This window comes from Microtus pennsylvanicus, chromosome 22 (genome assembly GCF_037038515.1).
Source record: "Microtus pennsylvanicus isolate mMicPen1 chromosome 22, mMicPen1.hap1, whole genome shotgun sequence".
Lineage (NCBI taxonomy): Eukaryota > Metazoa > Chordata > Mammalia > Rodentia > Cricetidae > Microtus > Microtus pennsylvanicus.
The window spans coordinates 34,674,136-34,699,787 of record NC_134600.1 but is presented as its reverse complement, the minus strand read 5'-3'; the positions used below and the strand labels follow the sequence as shown (position 1 = coordinate 34,699,787).

General features: G+C 46.6%; 2 protein-coding genes across 3 annotated transcripts in view; one reads left to right on the top strand and one right to left on the bottom strand.

The window, feature by feature from the left end:
* The window catches only part of Fbxl13 (F-box and leucine rich repeat protein 13), a 142,853-nt gene that overhangs the window by 26,369 nt on the left and 90,832 nt on the right, over positions 1–25,652 (top strand). Inside the window, exons 8-9 of the mRNA XM_075956319.1 lie at positions 9,667–9,762; positions 11,986–12,115. Coding sequence (XP_075812434.1) covers positions 9,667–9,762; positions 11,986–12,115 — 226 coding nt within the window. The remainder of the gene's footprint in view (positions 1–9,666; positions 9,763–11,985; positions 12,116–25,652) is intronic.
* The window catches only part of Lrrc17 (leucine rich repeat containing 17), a 30,926-nt gene continuing 26,313 nt past the window's right edge, over positions 21,040–25,652 (bottom strand). For both annotated transcript variants that reach the window (XM_075956320.1, XM_075956321.1), the window contains exon 4: positions 21,040–21,868. In XM_075956320.1, coding sequence (XP_075812435.1) covers positions 21,471–21,868 — 398 coding nt within the window. In that variant the 3' untranslated portion in view covers positions 21,040–21,470. The remainder of the gene's footprint in view (positions 21,869–25,652) is intronic.

The following is a 25,652-nucleotide window of genomic DNA, read 5'->3' as shown; positions in this document are numbered from 1 at the left end:
GACCATTTTCGATGATAGTGTAAGCATTGGGTACACAACACAGTGGGAAGCCTCAAGCTGACGAACTTAAAGTCTGAATAATATATCTAAGTAATGCAGTTGTTTGATTAGCTAACGGTGGAAGCCTTGCCTTACGATATAAGTAGCTGTGACTCTTTGTTTGCAAAAGATACAAAGCATGTAGACTTGCAGAAACAGCTATGAAATCACCTTCAGATTTTACAGCACCACTGACTCATCTCACTTGGGAAAAATCCTAAAACCTGAATAGCTATTAAAGCATGGCCAGACTGGGTGCGGGTGTGTGTGTGTGTGTGTGTGTGTGTGCGCGCGCGCGCGCGAGAAACAGATGGTCCAGGCCTGTAGGGCTCAGTTACTTGGAACTGTAAAAATCAAAGAGTATGTTCAATGACTTCTCAGACCCATGTTTTGATAACCCTATGGGTCAGCCTGACCTCAACGAACCAAGCAGAACTTGATTGAACGTTCTGTGGCTCTGTCCCGAACAAGCTTCAGACTGGAGAAGCTATTCCAGACTGCTGTGCTATCGCGGAACGATATGTTCGTTGGCTTGATCTGTGGTGTGATGAAAACATTGGTGACACAAAGCACTTCAGAATTTCTTCCGGGGACAGTTTATTTTGGTAGGAGTTGCCCTACCCCGGAGCGCGTTCCCATTGTCTCAGCCTCAGGGATGCTAGCAAGTTAAAAGTTTTTACACTTGATTTTAATCTACAGCTTTCGTGAGTTTCCTCAGGAACCAGGCTTGCAACAGCGATGATCACAGGAGAGCTGAAAACTGCCCCGCAGAGGGAGGCGGCTGGGGGGCTGATGGTGCAGCTGGCTGTGTCATCCTGGGCTGCTTATCTTTCTAGTCCCAGCGTGTCTCATGGTGGATGTGCAGGATGAAACCCTCTGTGTTTGCTCCTGTAAAGACCAGCTAGTGTTTCCAAAATGCTGGAGCAATGCCCGGCGTATAGCAAGCTCTCAGTTGCTATCTGCTGTAACGTGTTGAACTAAGTGCTGAATTGAAGGCGCGAGGTGGAAAGTCTGCAAGCCTGGATTCCCAACATAGGTCTGCTGGTTCTCTTAGCTCGCTGACTCCTCAATCCGAAGACTGAAAATTTCTTCTATAAAATGAGGGTGGCCTGCATGGTGTCTGTAAATCCGAGATGGAAACATGAAACACACAAGGAGAAAATGTTGGTGGAAATTCAGAAGGAAAATCGTGGAGGCTTCGTGTGTGTGTGTGTGTGTGTGTGTGTGTGTGTGTGTGCTCATCCTTGCCCTGAGTGTTACTCCGACACGTGGATAGCTTACCTGGGGCTTTCTCCATGTGCCGGCTTACAGGGCTCCATCAGAGAGGCTCCTCCTAACCACAACCACTGAAACTCCCCGTGCTGTGGAGGCGTGGTGTTCCTGGGGATAGTTACTGACTGCAAACAAGGAACAAGAGGAGGAAAGGGGTTGAGAGGAAGGTTTATCCTACATGTGAGAGAGAGCACAGCCAGAGGCAGACGGAGTCCCGCGTGGACATGGTCAGACTGAGCTGGGCCATGGGAGGATATGGGCCTGGGAGAGCAAGGAAGGAGCCGCCAACCAAGAGACAGGCAAAATAGTCAGAAGGAACAGTGTGCCCCAAATGACTAGGTTATATAGGGAATGGCAGCCAGCCCCTGGTTTGGAGAAGTTGGGGGTAGATGGTGGTGTTTGCTAACCAGGAAGACCCCTTAACAAGTAGGGGCCCAGGGATACTGGGAGAACCTGGTGGCCAGCACCAGCTTTGATGTGTTAATAAGCACCTTAGCCTTTGTTCAAGGTTTGAGACCTAACAGTTACCATTATGAACAGTTTCTAATTCTTTTAGATCTCCTTGTTTCTTGTCTGTTTCTTCCATCATCATAAACTCTTTAAATTCCAGTGTCATATTTTTAAAAAATAATTAAACTTTTTATTTATTCTTGCAGCAATGGCCAAGGGGTGAGGCCAGTTCTCCTGCTTTCACGCTCTCAGGGTCGGCTCTCCCGCACCGGCACCACCAGGGTCGGCTCTCCCTCACCGCACTACCAGGGTCGGCTCTCCCGCACCGGCACCACCAGGGTCGGCTCTCCCTCACCGCACCACCAGGGTCGGCTCTCCCGCACCGGCACCACCAGGGTCTGCTCTCCCGCACCGGCACCACCAGGGTCGGCTCTCCCTCACCGCACCACCAGGGTCGGCTCTACTGTGTTGCCTGGCAAGGTGCAAGGGCCTCTCTCCTGAGTGCTGCAGCTGGAGGGGAAGGGTCAGCTCCCTCAACTCGCGGGCACTGAGGGGTGAGGAGTAAGGGGGACATAGCTCCCCTGCCCATGCCTCCGCGTGATAGACAGTAGTGGGCTACCTCTCCCATTCTCCGTCTTTGGAGCCGACTCAGCCCCAACAGGGTTAGCTTTACTGGGCTGCCCGTATGAGGTACAGGGTCTGCTTTCTTGAATGCTGCAACTTGTTGAAGTTGACGTTGGGTGTCTTCCTTGATCACTATTTATTGAGGCTGGGTCTCTTGCCAAGCCTGGACCTCACGATTCTGGCAGTCTGTCTAGACCGTGTCACCTGCCATGGAGAGAGGAAGGGGATGAAGCCTGCAGGCAGGGTGTTTTTTTTAAGAACCAACATGAGAGCAATGGAGTGGGAACAAAAAGGGAAAGACGTGAGTGGGAAATGAAGAGAATCCTGGGCCAGATGGTGTGGGAAGTGGAAGAGTGAGAGAGGCAGTCGGGGCCTTGACAGGGAAGCCTTAGGGCGAGCAGAGCGTGGCCTGCGGAGCGTGGCCTGCCCCAGAAGGAGGCGTCAGGAAGGGACCAGCTTCTCTACTGATCTTACAGGCACGATTCGCTTCCAAAAGCCTTGCTACATGCCTTTCTTTCCAGACCGTACAGTATTACATTTAAATGTGATGAAAACGGGTTCACTTCAGCAGTTCACCCTCTGTCTTAGCTACCTTGTGATCGGTACTGAGGCGATTTATCGATGAACCCCCAAGTCCAGGCTTTCTTTATGTCCGGAAGGTAATCCTCTGGTTTGCACTGCAGCGGTGTTGCCAACACCACTTCCCACGCCTTCCTTCATTCACTGCCTTCAATATCTTTCTTTGAAAATTCCCTTAAGATTTATATATGTGTTCAGCTGACTCCTTTCCTAAAAAGGCATTTCTGGGGCTTGTGTGTTGTCAAACTTCTTGACAACCCCCCCCCCCCCCCCACAGGCTCCCTCAAAGCCTGTTTTGAAGAGATCTCCCTGGGTGTTCCAGTGGCTCAAGCCACCGGGTGGTTTCTGAAATAGAGCACGTCATTTCCTTTCTCCTGTATCCTGCTCAGTGCTCGCTGTAGCGCATCCTGTTTGTAGACAGTGGCGCCATTGTCTGTCCCGCTGCTTCAGGAAGTACTTGGTTAACAGCCTTCTGTTTCTCCCGGGGTTCCTTGTTGCGCCGTCTTTTCTTTTATCTCACTTTCTTCTTTCTCGTCATCCTCTCTCACTCTCTGGTGTTCCCGAGGCTCTTTCCTTGGTCTTCCAGAATCTCCCTTTCTCATTTGCCCACCAGGGGTCTTCAAAGGCCACGTTTATTGCCATCCCTACCCTGGTTGAGAGCCGACAAAGGCCCTTGCCTCCCAGCCTGGCTGCCTGAGTTAGACCTCAGAGGACCCACACGGTGCCAGGGGAGGACTGTTCCCTGCAAGTCGTCCTGTGAGCTTCACAATGCACCCCCTAAGAGAAATAAACAGAATAGTAATCAAGCATCTCCTGCTCTCCCTGTCAGAGGAGGCTTGTCCTGTTCCACCCTTTATGCTCAAGCTCCATTCTCCTTGCTTCCCTGCTGGAACCCTTGGCTCTGGTCCTATTGTGTTACTTGGTTATCCAAGCACAAGATACATTCTTGGACTCTGGTTTTCCCCAACGTAACTTCTCCGTGTAGGACTCCCATTCCGCTTCTTCCTCGCCAGGCCTAGTCCTGCTCAGACACAACTCGGATGTGATTTCTTCTAGACAGGCTCTTCCTTTATCTTCTCTCCCTCAGTCGGTGTGCCCAGAGTCCCAGAGGTAATTCTTGGTATACGTTCGCCCCACCCACGTCTGTGCTGCTGGGCTTTGGGGCAGAGTTGTAATTGCTGTGGATGCACAATGCTTAGATGCTCACCGCTTTACACTCATCTTTGATTAGGCCCTTCTTGAAATGCCGTTTTCTATTTGTTTTGCCATGAAAGTTTCTAGTTCTGTTCTCTGGAAATTGCTTCTCTGTCTTGATGATGTTTCTTGCTCCCAGTCCCACCTCCCATGAGCTGTGTCTGACTGTGTCTGACTGTGCCCCTAGATGCTGACCTTGGCCCTTTTCCATATATTCTCACTGGGTCGGAGTAGCCACAGTGAGACTTTTTCAACGCTGTAACGATGGGACTTTATGTATGTAAGGTTGTGATACCTCTGATGCACAGCAATATTTGATAAGTAAGTTGGTTTGGGGAGCAGAGGAATGTAATTTTAGAATGGTTGAATTTTAAACAACAATGAGGAGTTTAGTTAGAAAGCCCCAGAAACTGCTGAGAATTTATAAGGCTGCGGAATTCTACATAAAGAACAATTTGAGTTGTGCAGTCTCTCTGCCAGGACGGCGTCTTTACTGACGCTCTTTAAGTTTTAGAGAGCAGGAGAGAGCCCTCTGCATCTGAGTGTGGAACCAAGTGTGAGTAGAAAGTTGGAAGACGAGCAGACCCAGGTGATAAGAGGTGGTGGTTGAGGCCTAGTGGCCCAGACTGGGATGTTAGTCCTACGTCCACACATCAGGAAACTTTCACCCTCAGTCACGGCACAGTTGAGTCCCCCAGAGCAGACCAGACGCATTCATCCTGCACTCAGATTACAGGGGCATCAGCAGGACCTGGGCGGGTGTCCTGTTTCTGTCCCCTGAACTAATCAGGTATGTTCCGTTTGGGAGGAGTTGGGGGCAGAGAGAGAGAGATGCACCGGGTTGCTGACTGTTTCCAGATGGAGGAAGGAGGCTAAGGGATGAAGTAACGCTTGTGCAGCTCTGCTTCGGTGTTCTCTGTGCCATGGAGTCTGCTGACTGAACATCCCTTTCCAATCTGGGGAGGATTAGATAATTAGAAAGTTGTTCTTATATCAAAGCAAAGTAAATGCTTCGCCACTATGTTTCGCCCCTGGTTCTTTCTGCTGCATTCATGGACTTTAAGCATGGTTACAATCTTCTTTTCTAGTTTCTTTTACCCCAATACACTGGACAAACGGAGAGACCAAGTTTGCAAACTTGTATAAAATACTCTTTGCTTTTACGTACAGGACTCGGTGTCCTTGTTGGTTTTGGGGGGACTTCGCGGATCTGGTCATAACATTTTCCCTTTAAGTTTTTTGCTGACAGCAAAGAGCCTCTATTTTATACAAGTTCCTTCTGACAACTAATTCCATTCATAGGCCACCTCCTCAGTCAGTGACTGGATCCAGTTTGTGAGTAACCTGAATGTTGGTTCTTGTAGAACGACTTGTCCGGTGCACACTTGTATACCACGCTGGTTGGTTTGTCGCTGGGCACAAACTAAATTCATCTGAGAAGAAGGAGTGTTTATGGAGGGACTGTCTGTAGGCAAGTGTGCGGGCTGCAAGAAAGCGGACTGAGCAAACTGTGGGGTGCATGTCAGTTAGCGGTACCCTCCCCCATGGTCTCTGCCGTGGCTTGCTTCAGCAATGGTCTATATGACATGATTAGTAAGTCACGTAAACTCCCCTAAAGGACCTTTGGTCACGGTGCGACAGCAAGGGAAAGCAAACTATGGCAGACAGCGCTACACCAAGGAGACATTGCTATCGTTGTTTGCCGGTGCCCAACAGAAGTCCTTTCATTCCGAGATGGATGAATTACGCCTGATTTTGAAGATTTACGCTGTGTGTTTTACCATCCACAAGGCCAGTTGTGTCGGGATTTGTTTGTCTCTCACTGTGTTCACTAGCAATACTTCTCCCAGGCTGTGCTGCTCACATTAGGGAGGGGCTCTGGCACGGCGGGGGGGGGGGGGGGGGCATCTGTCCTGCCGTCCTTCTGCGGTGTCAGCGCTTGGGGGCTCCGCTCAGCCCTCCCCAGCTCTTCTTGCTGGTCCGGTGTGGAACACACGCGCGGTTACTCCATACCAAGCTAGTCCAGAGTGTGGGAGAAGAGAATTAGTCCTCAGGAGCACCACCCATTCTTTCCTATGTCAGGAGGACTCAGAGCTCCCGACTCAGAGGGCTCTCTCCACAGAAAGCTGACCTCTGACCCTGCTTGTGCCACTTGCGGTCAGTTGTCTGGTGTACTTCCGGTGCTTCCTTGTACTTCCGGTGCTTCCGCGTGCTGCCCGCATCCTACACACTGTCCATCCTGAAGTTGTCTTCTGGGAGCCCCACTCCTCTCCACGTAAGTCTCGGCGGGGAGGAGAGGACCGCAGGCTCAGACGGTCTCAGACCTTCGGCTGCCTCTCGCCGCTGCCTCTGTAGCCTCCCCTTGGACCATGCAGCGCCTGGTCCCCTTCCGTCTCCTGGGGCGCCGGCTTCTCTCTCCTGAGAGCCGCACCCCCACCTACTCCCCAGGCACAGAGTGGGCTTTGAGATGCCCACAGGGTCGATAGCCTCCTGCCTCACAGACTGAATTCAGGAGTGTACAGTTTTCTGGAAACGCCTCTTTCTCTCTGTGCCTTTCCTGGTCACTTTTCTGGTTCACATAAAATAATAACCCAGCTGGCGCTTATCTGTGGAATGAGTTGGAAAGTCTAGAGCCTCACCCCCATCACACTTCCCGGGAGCTAACTTGGCAACAGCCAGTGTCGCATGTGGAATTAATTTCTAGTGTTTCCAAGGGTTATTGCGTATGAACATCTGAAAATTCCTTATATGTTATGTAATGGTGGCCCCATTCCTTAGGAGAAAGTGGTAAAGTGTAGGTCTGAAATGCTTATTCCACACTGAAATATGGAGCCCCCCCCCTTTCAAATATCTTTGGGCAACTTCATATGGAATTAGTGAGATATGCCACTGTGAAATAGGCACTAAGAGGTGAGTGTGAAATGAGCTAATGAATAAACGAGTAACTCCTTACACACCGGGAAAAGTGTCAAAGGCACACACATTGGGAAAGGCATTAAGCACTTCTATTGGAATAGCTTCTTTACTGTGTAAACAACAAGGCAAAGTATAGGTTTTCGGTGGCTGTCCAAATCAGTTATGCAAGCCTTGGCCATCTGCATGGTGGGTAAGATCCATTTAGATATGGCTGTGTTGTTGCTGTTGACACGAGCCCCTTGACAATACATAGAATAATAGAAATGGCTTAATTTAAAAATAGGAGCTAGTGAGCAATAAGCCTGAGCCATAGGCCAAATAGTTTGTAATTAATATTAAGCGTCTGTCTGTTTGCAGGCTAGTGTGCTTAGTGGTATACTTGCTAGATTCTTCTTTGCTCATGGCTGTTTGTGTCTCAACCCCCCCCCCCCCACTTTAGATTCCAGTATTTTTCAGAAATTCTCTGTTGGAGGCTCTAAGTGGGGCCGACTGAAACTTTGCTTTAGAATGTGTAACAGTCACTGTTGGATGAAACCAACCTGCTGGTGGCCCCTGACATTGACGATTAAAGTTTTCTGTTGACTTGGTCCCTGTTTTGTGGAACTCTACAATGATCAGTGCAAATGCCCAGGATCTGGGATCCCTTCAAAGACACGCGTCTTCAGCAGGCCAGGGAGGGTTTGTTCAGCTGCTGAAGTACCTGTGAGGGATTATGTTGAGGTCAATAGGGGCAAGGAGGCCCCATCAAAGTGGGGGGTGGGTGCCCGTCCCGCCCGTTCCTCTGCTTGGTCCTGTATGAAGAGGAGAAAGCTAGTTGACCACTTGCACTGCTTCCTACGGGATGTGACGTGACCAGTCAGCTGTCTCAGGGTCCTGCGACATGACTTCCCTGTATCCCTGGTGACATTGCATGTTGTTGTGGCTGTTGCTTTCGGCTGTTTGTAGTTCCATTACACTGTCAGGCTTTCTTCCTAGAACATTTTACTCTGTGCTTATTTTTGGAGTTTACTTTTTTTCCATTTGCTCCTGGAATTCTATAAAGATGTATGTTAGACTTTTTCATGCTAGCCTCCTTTATTTTTTATTTTCTAATCTGTTTGTGTTTTATTCTGATTTTGTCAGACACACATTCTTATTTTCCACTGTTTTAATTCACCTATTGAATTTTTATTTTCAGTAGTTATATTTTTAACTCACATGAATTTTATTTTTTAAGGTTTATTTATTTAGTGTGTGTGTGTGTGTGTGTGTGTGTGTGTGTGTGTAAACATATGGTCATGCTCACAGAGGCCAGAATGTGGACCCTCCACGAGCTGCAGTTACAAGTGTGAGCTGCCTGATGTGGGTGCTGGGAACTGAACTGAGGTCCTCCGGAAGAGCAGCCAGGGCTCTCAGCCACTGACGCGCCCCTCCAGCTCCTGTTAAGTCTTTTTTTTTTTTTTGTAATATCCTTCTCAAGAATGTCATCCTCCCCGTATTTACCACCTTTCTGTTCACCTTTGTTGGGTTTTTTCCTCCTCACATTCGACAGTTTTTGGTTAGCTTTTCGTCTTCTTTGGGTTTAATGTGTGGCGGTCGTGTAAGGCTGGGAAAACATGCTTTCTTTCTGAAAGATACCTCAGGGCTATCTTCAGTTGGGACCACCGTCACATGCTAACGTATCAAGTCCAGCGGCAGAGGTCATACGTTTCAGATGTATCCATACATGGTTCTAATAGACATGGTAGTTGGTCCTTGCTCACCAATTCGTTGAGTGGCTTCAATTTTACTTCTTTTATTGCACTATAGTGCCCAGTGTGTGCACGTCCGTTGTAAGCTTGGTGAGCCTCTCCCGTGCCTGTGTAGACTCACGGAACTCGTCTGTTACGAAAGGGGGTCTCCTTCCCTACTGCCTCTCCAGATAGCTGTCAGTCTGGGGTTATGCAGATTCGGGGCCTCCAGACTCTTTACTTAAAAAAAAAAATCAAGTTGTGTTTAAAATTTGCTTTAGTATACATTGATGTTTTGTACAAAGAGTATTTTTTTCCAGTCTACTATTTTTCCAGAGATAGAAACCAGATGGGTTTATTGAGTTTTCCCAAGATACCACAGCTTTAGGAAAACCCAGTGCATCTTAGCGAATAGATCCATCTTCTCATTGTCTCCTTACAGGTATCAATTTGAAGAAACACTTGACCGTATTTCCAACTCCTTATACATACTTTGCAGTTCCACAGTCTGAATACTGTGAACTAAGATGAGAGATTGTGTTATAGAGTTCCATACAGGGCTCTGTTCAGTCCCTTGTACGAGCAGAGCCCGTGGCTCAGCAGAGCTGCACAGTGAGATACTGTCTCAGATCAAACCAGAAGAAAGAAAGAACAAAGAACAAAAGACATGGGGCACACAGCACGTCTTCAGAAAGGGATGACGTTACATCACTGGTGAATTCTTGGACTTGAGATAAAATTCCTCCCTTGGGATACAACTCTAGCCCTTAAATGTCCACTTTCCAGTATATGGACGATGATGTCATTACTAACACACACAGTGGAAGATCTACACCAAAATTCATAGATCACTCAAAACGATGTCTCTTTTCTCTACGTTTAGATTTTTTCGTACCTCAGCTTTAGAGAGACGATCACGTGCGGTCAGGTGAACCGTTCCTGGATGGCGCTGACACACAGGGGCTTCCTGTGGAATGCTGTAAGTAGACGTGCCGGAAGGCGTGGTTCTCCTCAAAGGCAGACGGGAACGGGCTCCTGGAAAAGCCCCGTGGAAATGCTGCGTTGTTCATGTTCCTCTCCCTTCTCTGTGACCACCAGCCGTAAATGCTTCTTGTTTGTGTTTTTGGTTTGTTGTGGCTTTTGTCAGCACAAAGCTGGAGGAAGAGGTAAAAATAGACAATAACAGTATCTTAAGAGATACATCTGTGCTTTAAAATTTAGTGGCAGGACATGTACGTTGGACATTATTTTCAGATTGAAGCAAAGCTCCATTTTGTTGGATAAGGTGCCGCTCAGTTTTGTTTCATTATTTGTGTTCTTGTTTCTGCCGATGAGCACAGACTCTATGTTGAGCTCTTGACTGTGAGGAAGAAAACTTTTAAGAAGGAAAAATTTGAGCTCGGCATGACGGTGCATATCTTTGACGCCAGCACTCAGGAGGCAGGCTGGTAAATCTCTGTGAGTTCCAGGACAGCCAGAGCTACGTAACACCCTCCCCATCCTCGGTCTGGAAAAAAAATTTTTTTTTCTTTATTATTAGTTTTATAGTTATTTTATGTGTATGGGTATTTTTGCCTGCATGTGTGTCTACACACCACGTGCATGCCTGGAGCCTGCAGGAAGAAGGCATTATATCCTTTTTGATTGGAGTTACAGAAGGTTGTGAGCCACTGTGTGGGTCCTGGGAATGAACCCAGCTCCTCTGGACGAGCAGCAAGTACTCTTAACTGCTAAACCATCTTTCCATCGCTGAGGCAGGGGTAGCAGCAAGTGCTGTTAACTGTTAAACCATCTCTCCATCGCTGGGGCAGGGGTAGCAGCAAGTGCTGTTAGCTGCTAAACCATCTCTCCATTGCTGGGGCAGGGGTCGCTTTTAGAGCATAGGAACTGTAATGGCCACCTCCTAACTGTAAGGCTAGTTCTGACACAGAGAAGGCCTTTCCTTGCTCATGCAGAACTGTTGGGAACAGGCGTTTATACAGACTCCTTGTGCCACGCTTGAACACTGACGGAGAACACGCTCGACTCTGGGCGAAAGTGCTGGCCTTTTCTAGTTCCTGCCAGGCTAATGCAGGGTCACTCCTTAATATTGTCTGTGCTACTTTTTTAATCCTCCAGAGCATTTGTATTCGCTTTTTTCTTTGAGTTTTCCCAAACAGCTGTCACATAAACATCGGGACTGGGTGGTGGCCTGGTGGGGTGCGTGGGCACGGAGCTGACTCCTGTCTACAGCTGCTGGCACCTGGCTCGCTGCTCGCTCCTCAGCTTCTGTAAGAGAGTTGAACAGATTCCGTATCTAGTGCCTGGCCGCCTGGCCGCTGTCCAGTCCGAGTCCAGGGGAGAAAAATGAGTTAGTAAGTACCTGGGTTAGAACTCAAACCGTAATGTGGTTGACCACAGGTGTGCACCTTACTACTAAACATTAATGAGCAAACCGCTCACCTGCCACCTGCCCCTAATTGTGGCACAGGACCCCGCTCTCTAGGTTTTAAAGTGGAATCCCGAGTTCTGAGAAACATCTCTCATCAAAAAGAACGGTATCAAGTAATGTTCATGAAAATAGTTTATCCTGAAATTCCTAAGTAAGGAATTTTGTCCCTGAACTGAGTTAGAGAGTAGCACAGTTGGGCTGTGATGGTTTAGGTGCTAGTTTGCTGTAGAACATTCTTCTGCCCTGTCCAGTGTTCTGCCGCATGCAGTTTCTCCGGTTATTCCTCCAGTCTCATTGAAGACATTAGGTCGTCACCTTTTGCTCTTAAATCTCTGCTCCTCATTCTTTTATATATGCATGTGATTGCAAGTTCTCACACGTCAGGGCAAATACTGGATTTATGGACAATCACAGAAGTATATGGATTTAAAGAATACTTTCTGTTATAAATTTTCTGAGCTCTCCCAGCTTCTTGAGGTATGAAGTCTCACTGTCTTACCTCACAGAGGCACTGAGCTGCATGGACACGGATATGTGGTCCCATGACAGAGTGCTCGACCCCCAGCTTGAAAACACGTGTTCAGAGTTTCCTCTGGTCAAACCCAGCCCTTTTGGAAGTACGTTTGCAAGTTTAGCCCTTATTTTGTGAGATCGGTGTATTGGAGAACTCCAGCCTTTAGTCTCTTCGGCTGTTTGGAAAGTATTTGGTGCTTTAGAGGTTTTGTTTGAAATAGATTTTATTTCTTAATGCTTTTTATTTATCCTTTCTAGATTGATTTTTCCACATCGAAAAACATCGTCGATAAGTGTGTGGTGACTACTTTGCAAAAGTGGCGTCTAACCGTGCTGCGCCTGAACTTCCGAGGGTGTCACTTCCGAACAAAAACCCTGAAGGCTGTCAGTAAGTGTCTCTCCCGGGGCTGCCTGCTCTGATGTGTCCAGTCAAAGTGAGAAAAATGCTAAGGAGAGACTTGGGTGTTGCTGGATTGCGTGCTCTGGGAAGTGGTCCTCTGTCCGTCTTCCTGTCTCTCTTTTCTTTCGTCTGGAATCCATAAGAATATATTCTCATTTAACGTGTCTGGAATCCATAAGAATATATTCTCATTTAACGTGTCTGGAATCCATAAGAATATATTCTCATTTAATGAAGTCCGACACCAGGCATTAGCTGCACCCTTCACCTCCTCCAGCCGCTCGCTCACTTATTTAAAGGGCCCACTCTCTCAGTCTTTCTAAGATGACATTGACATATGGCAGAGTTATAAACCAGCAGGTTGACATTGCATTCCTCTGGCTCCCATTTTCTCACTGTTGGCCCCAAAGGTTTTAAGGACAGGTTTATTTTGCAGCAGAAAGAAGATCATGCTGTTTGCATTTTCCTTTGTCTTGGGGATTTTTCTGTGTCACTGAACATAGATTTACTAAATTCTTTTCACTGACTGTAAAATAATCTCTGTGTGGTAGACAAGCCATACTTTACTCACTTGCTTTCTTGTTGAGGGTATTAAGGTTATTTCCAGTTTTCCAAGGCCACTTTGTGCCTCCGCTGTGCTGTTTGTCTTTGACCCCTGTGTTCTCTGAGATTCTCTTTTTTACTCACCGTATGTATTCCCAGAGGAAACAATGGATATTAAAAGTATTTAGCCAACTGATTCCAGACAATGGGAAAATTCCATACACACATTTAACATCTTATTTTGAAAAGTATAACAGTATAAGAAGGAAGATCAAGTTACAGAGTGACACACATACACATTTATACCCTGTAGAGAACAGTGATTTATATGAAGATTTCAGTGAGAAAAAATAGTATACATATACCTTAATTCTTATTTTGAGACAGCCGCAATTTTAAGGACATATACATAGAGTAACATAAAAGTCCCCCTTCTCGGCCTTCTCTTTCAGCGATCTCCCCTTCACATCCCAGCCCTATCCCCCGAGTTCCCATGCCCACCCTCGCCAGTCCGCCCTGGAGATCTCTTCTGTTTTTCCCTCCCAGGGAGATCCACGTATTTTCCCCATGGACCCTCCTTGCTACTTACCCTTGCTGGGTCTGTGGATGGTAGCATAGTTATCCTTTACTTTACAGCTAATATCCCCTAATAAGTGAGTACATGCTGCATTTGTCTTTCTGGGCCCAGGTTACCTCACTCAGGATGATTTTTTTCTAGTTCCATCCATTTGCCTGCAATTTTCATAATGCCATTGATTTTGCAGCTGATCAGTACTCCATTATGTAGATGGACCACAGTTTCTTTATCCACTGTTCAGGTGAGGGGCATCTAGATTGTTTCCAGATTCTGGATATTACAAATAAAGCTGCTAGGAACATACTTGAGCCAGTGTCCTTGTGGTGTGTTGGGCAGTTTTTGGATATATGCCCGATTGGTATAGCTGAGTCTTGAGGTAGACTGATTCCCAGTTTTCTGAGAAACCGCCATATTGATTTCCATAGTGGCTGACTTTTGCAGACTTAAAGGTAGATAAATTAAGCCTTACTCTCTTTGACTCCGTTTCTGTTTCTTTATATCCCTCCGCATACATCTATGTATACGTATGTATACATACATGTCAGGGACCAGCCTCAGCAGAGAAGCGGGTCTCAATTCTGGGATGTCTGGAAGGCGAAGTGAGCACACGAACAGAATTCTGATGCACGCTGACAGGCTATCAGCTGCAGGGCAGGCTCTCTTCTACCCCGAGCTTCAGTCTTTTACTGTGAATTTTACACCAGGAAAATGATTCTTTATTGTTGCCACAGGTTAATCATCACACGGGCAGAGCAGTTCACAGGAAGTACAAGGAGTCTTTGAAATCAAAACATCATTCGTCGTGATATTTTCCCAGCTCCCAAGCCCCATACCAACCACTATATTCTTAACTCTTGGCTGAGTTAATCATAAACAACTTCTGAGGCTTTCACCTCAGAGGCTAACTACCTGCAGTTACAGCTTCACTCCGTTGCCGTCCCCTCCCGTTGTTGTTCCTCATAATTGCATTTTTGATTGATAAGGACATAGGCCGTCAACCCTAAGACTCCTACTTCTCAGAAGCTTCATTCATCATAGCCAAGCTCCCTTCTGTTTCAGTATAATTCTTTCTGTGTTTCCCCAATTCTTTCATCAGTCAGGCTTTTTTCTCATAACCTGTTTACAGCTTCGATGCCTGCCCGCTCTGTCAGGTCAGGAGGGCTCGTACTATCATACAGCACACCCATATTTTCAGAAGCCACTGGTGTGGAAGGAGACAAAGAACACGAAGAACAAGTGCACTAGTAGAATTGCTATGACCAGAATCATCTGTGACATTGTCAAGTGCGTATGCAAATGCCATGGAAGTGATCCTCAGGCCACGTAGGTGTTTTCTCCCTGGCCCTCAAGTAACGCGCTCCTTTAACTGCCCTGGGTTGCCTGGAGGGAGTTGCTTTCTGCATCTCAGAAACCACACATGGAGGGGGCTATGCTTTGCCATCTCCGGCACATGCATACATAAGAAATACACATTGACCTTGGTGGTGGTGGTGCAAGCCTTTAACACTGGGAGGCAGAGGCAGGGGCGGACCTCTGTGACTTCAAGGACAGCCTGGTCTACTGAGATAGTTCTAGGACAGCCAGAGCTTCAAAGAGAAATCCTCCCCACAAAGAAAGAAATATACATCAAAAATATACTGTTTACTAAATCTGTAATTCTTGAATAAAGAAAGCGAGCTCAGACAGTAATATTTAAAGTTCCAGTTTGACTTATGGTTTTGACGGCAGCAGTAGTGGACACTGGACTGAGTTTCTGAGGAGAATGGAACTCTAGAGGCTCACAGTTTTGTTTCTGGTTCTCGGAGAAAAGTTTCAGACTTTCCTAACAAGTAAGACATTATCTGCTGGTGTGCCCGCCCCCAGTGTTCTGGGTCAGATTGAGGGAGTTCTCTGATATCCTGCAGTACAGTTTCCTTCCTCGTAAGTGTGCCAGGTCTTTATCAGATGTCTTACATTCATCACTGGCTTCCCACCTCCCTCTCTGTTAATATGGCACAGATCGCACCAAGTGGTGTTTGTGTATTGAACCTTCTCTGCATTTCTGTTCTTTTACATGCCAAAGGAATAAAAGCTGGCTTATTTTTGATCAAATCAGAACGACTGTGGTCCAGGAACACAGGTGTGAGCTGCCCTGAATAACATGTTCCCTGCAATTGTTACCTGAACTTTTTATAGTCATCGAGCCAAAGAGAGTCATAAATCAAGGCATTTACTAAAGATAATAGTGGAGAAATAAGGTAGACTGATTACAACAAAGATGGCATGTCGCCGCTATAGATTTTAATTCTTACTGTTTTTATTACCACATGCCAATTACACATGATAGTACTTCATGCAAGCATTATATATTTTGATCATATTTACCCCGTCATCTCATGCCCGATGATCCCTTTCCACTTCCTAGTTAGTCTGTGTCTGTGCTCATGCCCTCCCCACAGCTGCTTCTCTATGACCAATCTTTTTCATACGTCACGTCCTGTCCTTTTAATATATCTCTGTATTTTGTTGCCTAGCATTTTCTTAAGGGTGTTTGCATGTTTTTTTTTAAAAAGGAATATTAGTCTCTTGTTATCTTTCTTGTGATATCTATTTGGTGTCCTTGTTGGATATACTGGCATTAAAGAAGGACTTCAGGGCAATGTCTCCTTCCCTCCCTCCATCCCTCCTTCCCTCCCTCCCTCCTTCCTTCTCTCCCTCTCTCTCCTCTCTCCCTCCCTCCCTCTCTCCCCTCCCTCCCTCCCTCCCTCCCTCCCTCCCTCCCTCCCTCCCTCCCTCCCTCTTCTCTCCTCTTCTCTCTCTCTCCCTCTCCCTCTCCCTCTCCCTCTCCCTCTCCCTAAAGAGTATGAGAAGGGTTAGTGTCACTTGTAGAGGAATGTGTTACAATTGTAGTGTTGCAGAGATAGCCTGCCTTATCGGGAAGCCAGGTTATACTTAGAGCCGTGATAGGACAGCTCTGGAGGACAGGTGTCCTGACTAGCGGGAAGCCAAGGCTACCTGAAGCTCAGGTGCGGTGGGGGATGGTCTCCCAGCAGGATATAGTGATTCTGTTCTTCTGGAGAGTTGTTACAGCTGAGCTCTGCTAGGATGTTCCCTTAAGGCGAAGAGAAGAGCTATCTGCTTCTTTGATGTTTCTTCTTTTGCTTAATATTCTGCTAAAGGGGAAGCCCCTGCAGAAATGTAGCAGTCTCCTCTAGCTCCAGTGAGAAGTTGTTACCTTTCCTCAGCTGGCCTTGCTCAGCCCCCTTAAGGAGCATCCTAGCAAGGTTCTTCTGTTCTGCTCACTCCGCCTTCCTCAGGCTTGCTAGGGTCTCAGCAAGGGTTTTCAGCTCAGTCCCCTAAGGGACATCCCAGCCAGGTGAATGAAGGTCATCACCCAAGACTGTTGAGAAAGAGATTTATTTGGGAAGGAGGAGTCCAGGGGAGTGGCTGCCTCTGCGGGGAGGGGGGGACGGGGGGGGGGGACACACGGAGAGGGGGTGGGGGGAAGGGTGGGAGACACAAATGACACTGGACTGTTTTTCCCTGCTGGGGGGGGGATTGGTCAGTTTAGTTGGTCAGGAGCAGAGATGGCTCTAATTTTATGGCCAAACTGTTTCTTTCACTAGTCCTTTTTAGCTTTTTGGCCCTAATCTTAGGACCAGGGCACATTTCTTTCAGTGGCGCTGGTTCTGGGGACAAAATCTGTTCCCTTGACTCTAGTTTCAGAGTCAGGGCACAGTGTCTTTAGTCCTGGGTTAAGGGTAAAGACGTTTCTTTCCTGGTCCAGGTCTCATTCAAGGTGTGTTTCTCTCACTGACTCTGGGTTCAGAGTCAGCGTGCTCAAGGGATTGGTTGGCTTGCTGCTCCGTTTGTCCCTTCTGCCCCACGTGACTGATCCTTTAAATGTCTGATAGAATCTGTTCTGGGCTTGTCTCTGTCAGAGGTGCCCATTGTTTATTTCAGTTTAGTCTTTGTTTACTGCAGATTTTATTTGTTTAGTTAGATTTTATTTCCTGAGTCAGTTTTGATAGTTGAATGCCTGAAAATTCTGTAGTTGGGGTACAGCTATTGATAGCACTTCCTGTAGTTCGGGTGCAGCTGTTGATAGCACTTCCTGTAGTTGGGAAATAACTGTTGATAGCACTTCCTGTAGTTGGGAAATAACTGTTGCTAGCACTTCCTGTAGGTGGGGTATAACTGTTGATAGCACTTCCTGTAGTTGGGGTATAACGGTTGATAGCACTTCCTGTAGTTGGATATAACTGTTGATAGCACTTCCTGTAACTGGGGTATAACGGTTGATAGCACTTCCTGTAGTTGGGAAATAACTGTTGATAGCACTTCCTGTAGCTGGGGTATAACGGTTGATAGCACTTCCTGTAGTTGGGTATAACTGTTGATAGCACTTCCTGTAGTTGGATATAACTGTTGATAGCACTTCCTGTAACTGGGGTATAACGGTTGATAGCACTTCCTGTAGTTGGGTATAACTGTTGATAGCACTTCCTGTAGCTGGGGTATAACTGTTGATAGCACTTCCTGTAGTTGGGAAATAACTGTTGATAGCACTTCCTGTAGTTGGGTTACAGCTGTTGATAGCACTTCCTGTAGTTGGGAAATAACTGTTGATAGCACTTCCTGTAGTTGGGAAGTAACTGTGGATAGCACTTCCTGTAGTTGGGGTACAGCTGTTGATAGCACTTCCTGTAGTTGGATAATAACTGTGGATAGCACTTCCTGTAGTTGGGGTACAGCTGTTGATAGCACTTCCTGTAGTTGGGAAATAACTGTTGATAGCACTTCCTGTAGTTGGGGTACAGCTGTTGATAGCACTTCCTGTAGTTGGGAAATAACTGTTGATAGCGCTTCCTGTAGTTGGGGTATAACTGTTGATAGCACTTCCTGTAGTTGGGGTATAACTGTTGATAGCACTTCCTGTAGTTGGGGTATAACTGTTGATAGCACTTCCTGTAACTGGGGTATAACGGTTGATAGCACTTCCTGTAGTTGGGAAATAACTGTTGATAGCACTTCCTGTAGCTGGGGTATAACTGTTGATAGCACTTCCTGTAGTTGGGAAATAACTGTGGATAGCACTTCCTGTAGTTGGGGTATAACTGTTGATAGCACTTCCTGTAGCTGGGGTACAGCTGGATCTTGCTGCACAGCCCTGGCTGGCCTTGACCTGGTGATTTCTTGCCTCTGCCTCTTGAGTACTGGAATCGCAGGCAGGTACCCCCCACACTAGCTCTGTCAACGTTTGGGGCCCATTTCCTTATTGTTGACTTTTAGTACTTTGTGTGTTTCAGATGATGGTTCATTTTCCAGTGTGTCATGTAATGCTCTATCCCAGGGTGTGACTGTCCTTCCTTTATTCATATGTCTTCTTTTTAAACGTGGACATAGCTATATTCTCTCCTGATTTTTGAACCTTACTTCCATGTGAAGGCTTCCTGGTGTTTAGGACAGGCCCACTGAGCAGTGTAAGTGAGCTACATTGTTATGATTGCGTAGAGTCCAGAGATCTTCAATTAATGAAAATCCATGGGCCAAATTCCCTCCTATGCAATGGGTGTATTGACTATGTGTTCAGTATATCAAATAATGACATATATGATGACTAGAATATATGAGACCGATGCTTGTTTTGGGATCAAAATAGTTCAAACATGTTTTCTTAATTTAAGATTTTTAGTTTTTCTGTTTATTTTTAAAATGTAGTGATTCTTGGCCGAATATCTTCATCATAGCAATAATTAAGTAGATAATCTGACCAAATCTTGATATTATTTTTAAGGAAGCAACCTGTCTCAACTGTTGGGATATTTTTAATTTGTCACCAATGATTTAGTAAAACCAGTTTTTATTCTTGTAAGCTTGAGTGCATTAAAGACAAAGTGGTTCTGTTCCCCGTTCTCGTCTTGTATAGAATTACACATATTTCTGGCCAGAGGTTTGGTTTGCTGATTTTAAGATGGAAGATAAATATTGGCAGAACTTTTGAGCCACTTGGCTGCCTGGCCCGGCAGCGTCTTGCAGAAAGGAAAAGCCCAAGGAACATGAACTGTGAAGTGGGATCTTAAGACATTTTAAAGGCAGACAGTGGAGCACTTGTATGGAATTCAGGCAAGCAGACTCATATGTCGGAGCAGAAGAATAGCTCAGATGGAAGTGTTGGTGAATGAAATAAAGGAACTACACAGTGCTAACTGTCTTCCCCAAGTAACTGAAAATACTTAGAGAACCTTCAGTCTAGAAGAAAGATTTTTAAAACATAACTTTATTTAAATGCTGAAGCGATAAGCATGCTTTCTCAAATATGTATACCTCAGAATTACCATATTTTCACTGGCGCCAGTCTACAGTCACTGTCCAGGAAGCACGTGGTGCAGAGGACTGACTGTGCTTCCTTGAAGCTCTGACTGGGATGAGCAAACCTACGCTTTCAGAAACACGACTTCAGTTAAGGCTCTGCGCAGTACCAGCCTCCAGCTCTCTAATTCCTTAATCATAATGTGTTCCAGAGCCTACTTCCAAATACATCCCAGGGGATGATGGGTATAAAAGTCAACCAATAAAATCCCCAACTAGCCTCCAAAAACTTGAGGCAGGGAACAGTTTGGACCCTTTTCCGACTCCTACTCAATCCGCTGTGACTAGAGCTAACCCTCCTGCCCTCTCTGAGGTAGCACCTGGCTTCTCTGACACCAGATCCTTACTGCTCTCTCCGGAGGCTCGTGGAAAATGATGAATAAACCCATCGTGTCTCTTGGACGGCACTGTAAAGCAAACCCTGTCTTTAATGACTCCCAGTGTGTAAAGGGGAGGTTTGAATTTCCCATATCCAAACCACAGGTAAATTCAGTGCGGTGTCCGGATTTTCACAGTCCACACAGATACCCCGAGCAGCACTGCCGGCTCTTCCTCTGCTTTTCCTTGTCTTGATTTCCTGTGCATATTAACGTAGATTCAAACGTCTCTCTCGCCAGCTCCTCTCTGGTGTTCCTGGGGCAGGGGTGGGAGTGGGGGTGGAGGGAGCAGGAGGCAGGGCAGGGCAGGGCAGGGCACGGCAGGGGCAGGGGCTGGTTCTGGAAATTCTGATGCAGGTGGCCAATGGCAAGGACTGTTTCCCTGCGCAGTAGAAAAGGTTTTCATGGCTCTGCCCCTCCCAGCCGTTTGGCTTTGTCCAGGTTCTCCGTTGTAGGGTCAGTAACATTATGGTCCCCAGGGGGATCCTGTGAGTTATATGTAGATTATGAGACGTGTTCAGCACAGTGCTCAGAATCCGGAGACACTTTAGACAGTACTCGGTACTATGTATAATAGGTCGCCTTTCATGAATGGGCAGTTGTACAAGAAATGAGGTGACCAGTTCCTAAACTTTGTACCCAGTGTCCTGATAGAGAAATGCAAATACATTGTGTGTGTGAGGAACCCCAGGACGCGGTACTTCATGAAGGGTTTGCCAGAACCTTAGAGCATACAGGAATCCAAAGTACTTAGAGCTTGAGTTGCCTTAAGCATCAATAACAGCAGAGGTCAGTGGGGTCTTTAATCCCAGCACTGGGTGGTCAGAGGCGGTGGATCTCTGTGAGTTCAAGGACAGCCTGGTCTGGTCTACAAGGGCTAGTTCTGGGGCAGGCTGTCTCGGAAAACCAAAAAAAAAAAAAGGCAGCAAACAAACAAACAACAACAACAACAAAACCCAGCAGAGATTGACAGGAGGAAGGAGAGACAATTCATTGTTACTGTTCATATTTGATCATTTTTCGGATTGTATAAGGAGTTACAGAAAGACATGTGAAAATGAAACTTAATTTTTTTAACTTTTATTTCAAAAAGCCATCAAAAACATATGCAAGACACTATGAAATTCTAATGACATATTAAGACCCAAGTCCCTTGTATCACTAGCCGGGATAGTTTGGTTCTTTTGACACTGTTTCTGGCTATGTAGCCCAGGTTGGCATCATGATCCTCCTACTTCAGCTTGAGGGTTGGGGTTGCAGGCCTGCACCAGCCGTCCTGGGCCACGGTGGGATCCTGTGATTAGAGTCTGCCCACAGGAGGGTGGAGAAGCAGGATGCAGATTTCCCCATATTACTAAGATCACACAACGTAATAACAGTTAGGAAGTAGTCAAAGGGAGCCGCTGTAGCTGGATAACCTGTCTAAGCAGTCACAGCCGATGAAAATGTAAACATGGTTTCTGACGCCAGCCCAGCTCGGTGCCGCTAGTCCCAGCTATCCCACGATGGTGATTCTCACTCGGTGCTTCTTGGCTGTGTGCTCTCGGTGGAGTTTTTCCCATTCGTCGTCTTCTGTGTCCTGGTCAAAGGCTTCAGGGTACGCCGGCAGCTTGTCTTTGGGGCATTCCTCGTAGTAGCTCCGAACGTATTTCCCCACAGACCAGCCTTTGTACTCTTCGGGCGTCTTGCACTCCAGACCGCTGTAATGGACGTTATAGTGGTGCTTGAGCCAGTAGTACAGGTAGTGGATACTGTAGTCGCATCTCCAAGGGTTGTCTCTGAGCCACAGGAGTTTCAGAAAATACAGATCTTCCAGCACCCCATAGTCGAAGTTCTGTAGGCTGTTGTTTGATAAGTCAAGCTCTTCTAGATGTGTGAGTCCTAAAAAGGCAGCTAGAAGCAGAGAACGTTAACCAGTGAGCAAGGGAACTAACGGCACAAGCGCACACGCTGCGCTGGACGTGCCTTACGTGCTTTACGTGCCTTACGTGCCTTACGTGCTTTACGGGCCGTAAGGGCAAACACGGGTTTGCTAAGAGGCTCAGTGTTCCTGCCACAGCTTTCTCTCCAGGACCCGTGCATCTAAGTGTTTTCTCCTGTCTGTGAACTGTCTGGAACTCCTGAAACCTGGACAGAACCATCAAGGGAGGAAGCGCTCTTTATCTCAAGGCTAGAGTGATGATGGGGAACTAACTTCGCTGGGGCCTTGCTTCTAGCTGCACACTACCTTGTTATGGAGAAGCCTGTGTGTATTGTTTGCATAGACGCTGAGCTACCAGGTAAACTATGTGATTAAAAACAATCTCTTTCTGACTTTGCAGTCAGTGTGTTTGGGATTTGTATCACGTGCTGGTGTAATATGTACTCAGCAAGGAAAGTGCCTTCTTCCTCACTAGCTCTGTGCAGAGGATTTCTGCCTTGGGAGGTTTTTCCTTAGCGTGTCTCTCAATTGAACATGTGAAGAAATACAATAATATAAAACACACCGTTATTCAGACAAAGCCTTTCCTGGATTGCATAGATCGACGTGTGATATTGTATTTGAAAACGTCACTTTTAAGCTAGTCTTTAAAAATTGTTTTTCTGGGGCATTGGGGAAGGCTTGCAGGAGGTGTTGACACCATGTGACTTCTGCCCAGTGCTCTGAATGTCCCAATAAAAATGCATTTTTCTGGCGTACATTTTTTGTTCTTACTGAGTGCTGCAGAAAGGGGGGTGCTGGATAAATAAGGAAAGTGTATCAAATTTAAGGCCGTAGTACAGGAAAACACAGCAACATATGACAGCTTCCTAGGTGATGGATGAGCTGTAAAACGCCTAGAAAATAATCTTCCCCTGTTTAGTGCACTCGCGGTGAGAGCCTATTCTTGAATAGCACCAAGCCAAGTAATTTCTACCAACGTTTTTAAAACATCTGGTTGAGTTTGGCAAGTGGTGGGAATGATCAGAATTCATATGTATTTGATTAGCTGGATGCTGAGTAATTAGAAGAAAATAACACAGAACAAAATAACACAACTCTCAAGAACAAAGAAATGAGCACATAAAGATGGAGCCTATGCTCCAGAACCAACAGGTCATTGCTGACGTCAAAGACCTTGTTTCTGTCCTGGACATTTTCACAGTACTCCCTCAACATGCCTGTCCTAGAATAGAGAACCCTTACTCTGAATTAGAAAGAAGCTCTTTACCAGTGCTGTTAAGTGTTTTCATGTCATCTTTTCTCAGACACAGCCCCAAACAGGCTGCTTTCTAGTTTTGGACACAGCAGGGGTTGAGGAGTGGGGGCGAGGAGACAGATCAGGCCTGTGCATTTTGAGGATCATCTGGTAAAATTCTAACATCAGGCTGTCACAAACTTCCTTCTCTTGGGACAAGTCAGGGCTCTAGATTCAAAGCATTTGCAGGCAAATATCCCTACATTCTATTTCAAAAGAACTACAGTTGACATTAAAGCGTATGTATCTAGGGCCCCTGGGAGAGCAGGTTTTGTTTCTTGAAGGAAGTGATACCCCTGGTAAGGAGTTTTCTTTCCTTTTCCCACTCCGCCCTGCATTCGACTGGACTGTCCCCTCTTCTACAGTCTGGTGTCCCCTCTTCTACAGTCTGGTGTCCCCATGTCTTCTACACATGTGATCACAGGAAGCCATTGGGCAGCGCTTCCTCCCAAGGGTCCCGAAATGCAGCCGGTCTTTTACTTTAAAGCTGGTGAAGTTCATTTGGTCTTATTCAAGTTCTAAGGTCCATTTTCTTTTGTTCTAAAGGACTTAACAACCAAAGTCCTTGGCACTCGGTTCAATGCAGAAGTGTTAATGAAAATGCGTCCCTTGTGTTGATTAAACAAGCTGCTGGATGGGAAGGAGGGGAGAGGGGAGGAAAGGAAGGAGTGGTCTTCATGGTTCTGTTGTGACTGCACCACTGTTTGGGCACAGCTGCTCACTGCCTTCACACTCAACCAAGGCTGTCTAATGACTGGCGTTTAGGTTTAACAAAAGCTCTAAGAGTCATCTGCATTCATTGTGTTCATGTGTGCATTTGTGTCTCTGTGTTGCTGGGAATGGATGCCGGGGTCTTGAACTTGTTCAGCAAGTGCTCCACCACTAAGCTACACCCCGACAACTGTCTACTAGTGCATTGATCACAGTGTTGGAAAGGAATTAGACTCTTGCTCAGGAACCCTTGGCACAGTGGACTTGTTCTATGGGCCTACGGTTCTCATAGGGCACAAGATGGTCTCCACCCCTGGGTCCTTCAACCTGTGGCCTGACTTTACAGAGACTGGACACCAGTGACTGATATGAACATGATTATAATGACTGTAAGAAAGGAATGTCTTTTTATTTGCCGTGAAGAGAAAATTGCTCTTAATCTTGCAATTCAGAGTGCAGTATGTGTGCAGGCAAGTGTAGCAAATTGTTGTTCCTTTAAAAATTTGTTATAATTTTGTGATATTTAAATGATATTAATTCTGAAATATGCTTTCATGGAGCCAGGGTGTCTTCAGTTTTCACTTTGATTGTGTTAGAATTGGGTGTCCTGCTAGTGCCTGTGTTATTACTGAGAGAAGCAGAGGGGCTGAGCCGATGCCTTGCCGAGCAGAAGGCCCTGAGTGGGTCCTCAGAACCCCTGTCAAAGACTGGGCAAGGTAATGTGGACCTAGAATCCAGTGTTGGGGAGGTGGGGACAAAAGGATCCCTGGGGCTCCCAGGCCAGACAATGTAGCTGATTGGTGAGCTCTATTCAGCATGCATACCTACGCATGAACAAGTACACACATGCATACCCACGCATGAGCAAATACACACATACATACCCACGGATGAACAAGCACACACATGCATACCCATGCACGAACACGTGCACACATGCATACCTACGCATGAACAAGTAAGTACACACATACATACCCACACGTGGACAAGTACACACATACATACCCACACGTGGACAAGTGTAGTAATATGAGCGGCGGAGCTGTGTCCCCAACACCCCAGCCGCCTGCCCGGCTAGCTTTACCCAAAATAATTACACGGACACTGTATTCTTTTAATTACTGCTTGGCTCATTTCTATCTAGCCTCTTCTAGGCTAGCTCTCGCACCTGGACTAGCCCATTTCTAATATTCTATGTAGCACAGCTAGGTGCGCTTACCGGGAAGATTCTAGCCTATGTCCATCCTGGGTCAGAGCTTCATCGCGTGCATCTTCCCGGGAGCTGGGAGCATGGCGTCTCTCTGAGGCGTCTGCTCCCAAGAGGAGAGCTGTGAAGTCTGAGCTCACTTCCTCTTCCTCCCAGCATTCTGTTCTGTTTACTCCTCCCACCTATCTTCTAACCAATGAGGACCAAGCAGTTTCTTTTTATTTAACCAATGACCTTCCTCCATCAGACAAGTACACAATACATACCCACACGTGGACAAGTACACACATGCACACCCACTCGTGGACAATTACAGACATGCACACCCACACGTGGACAAGTACACACATGCATACCCACACGTGGACAAGTACACACATGCATACCCACTCGTGGACAATTACAGACATGCACACCCACACGTGGACAAGTACACACATGCACACCCACACGTGGACAAGTACACACATGCACACCCACACGTGGACAAGTACACACATGCACACCCACACGTGGACAAGTACACACATGCACACCC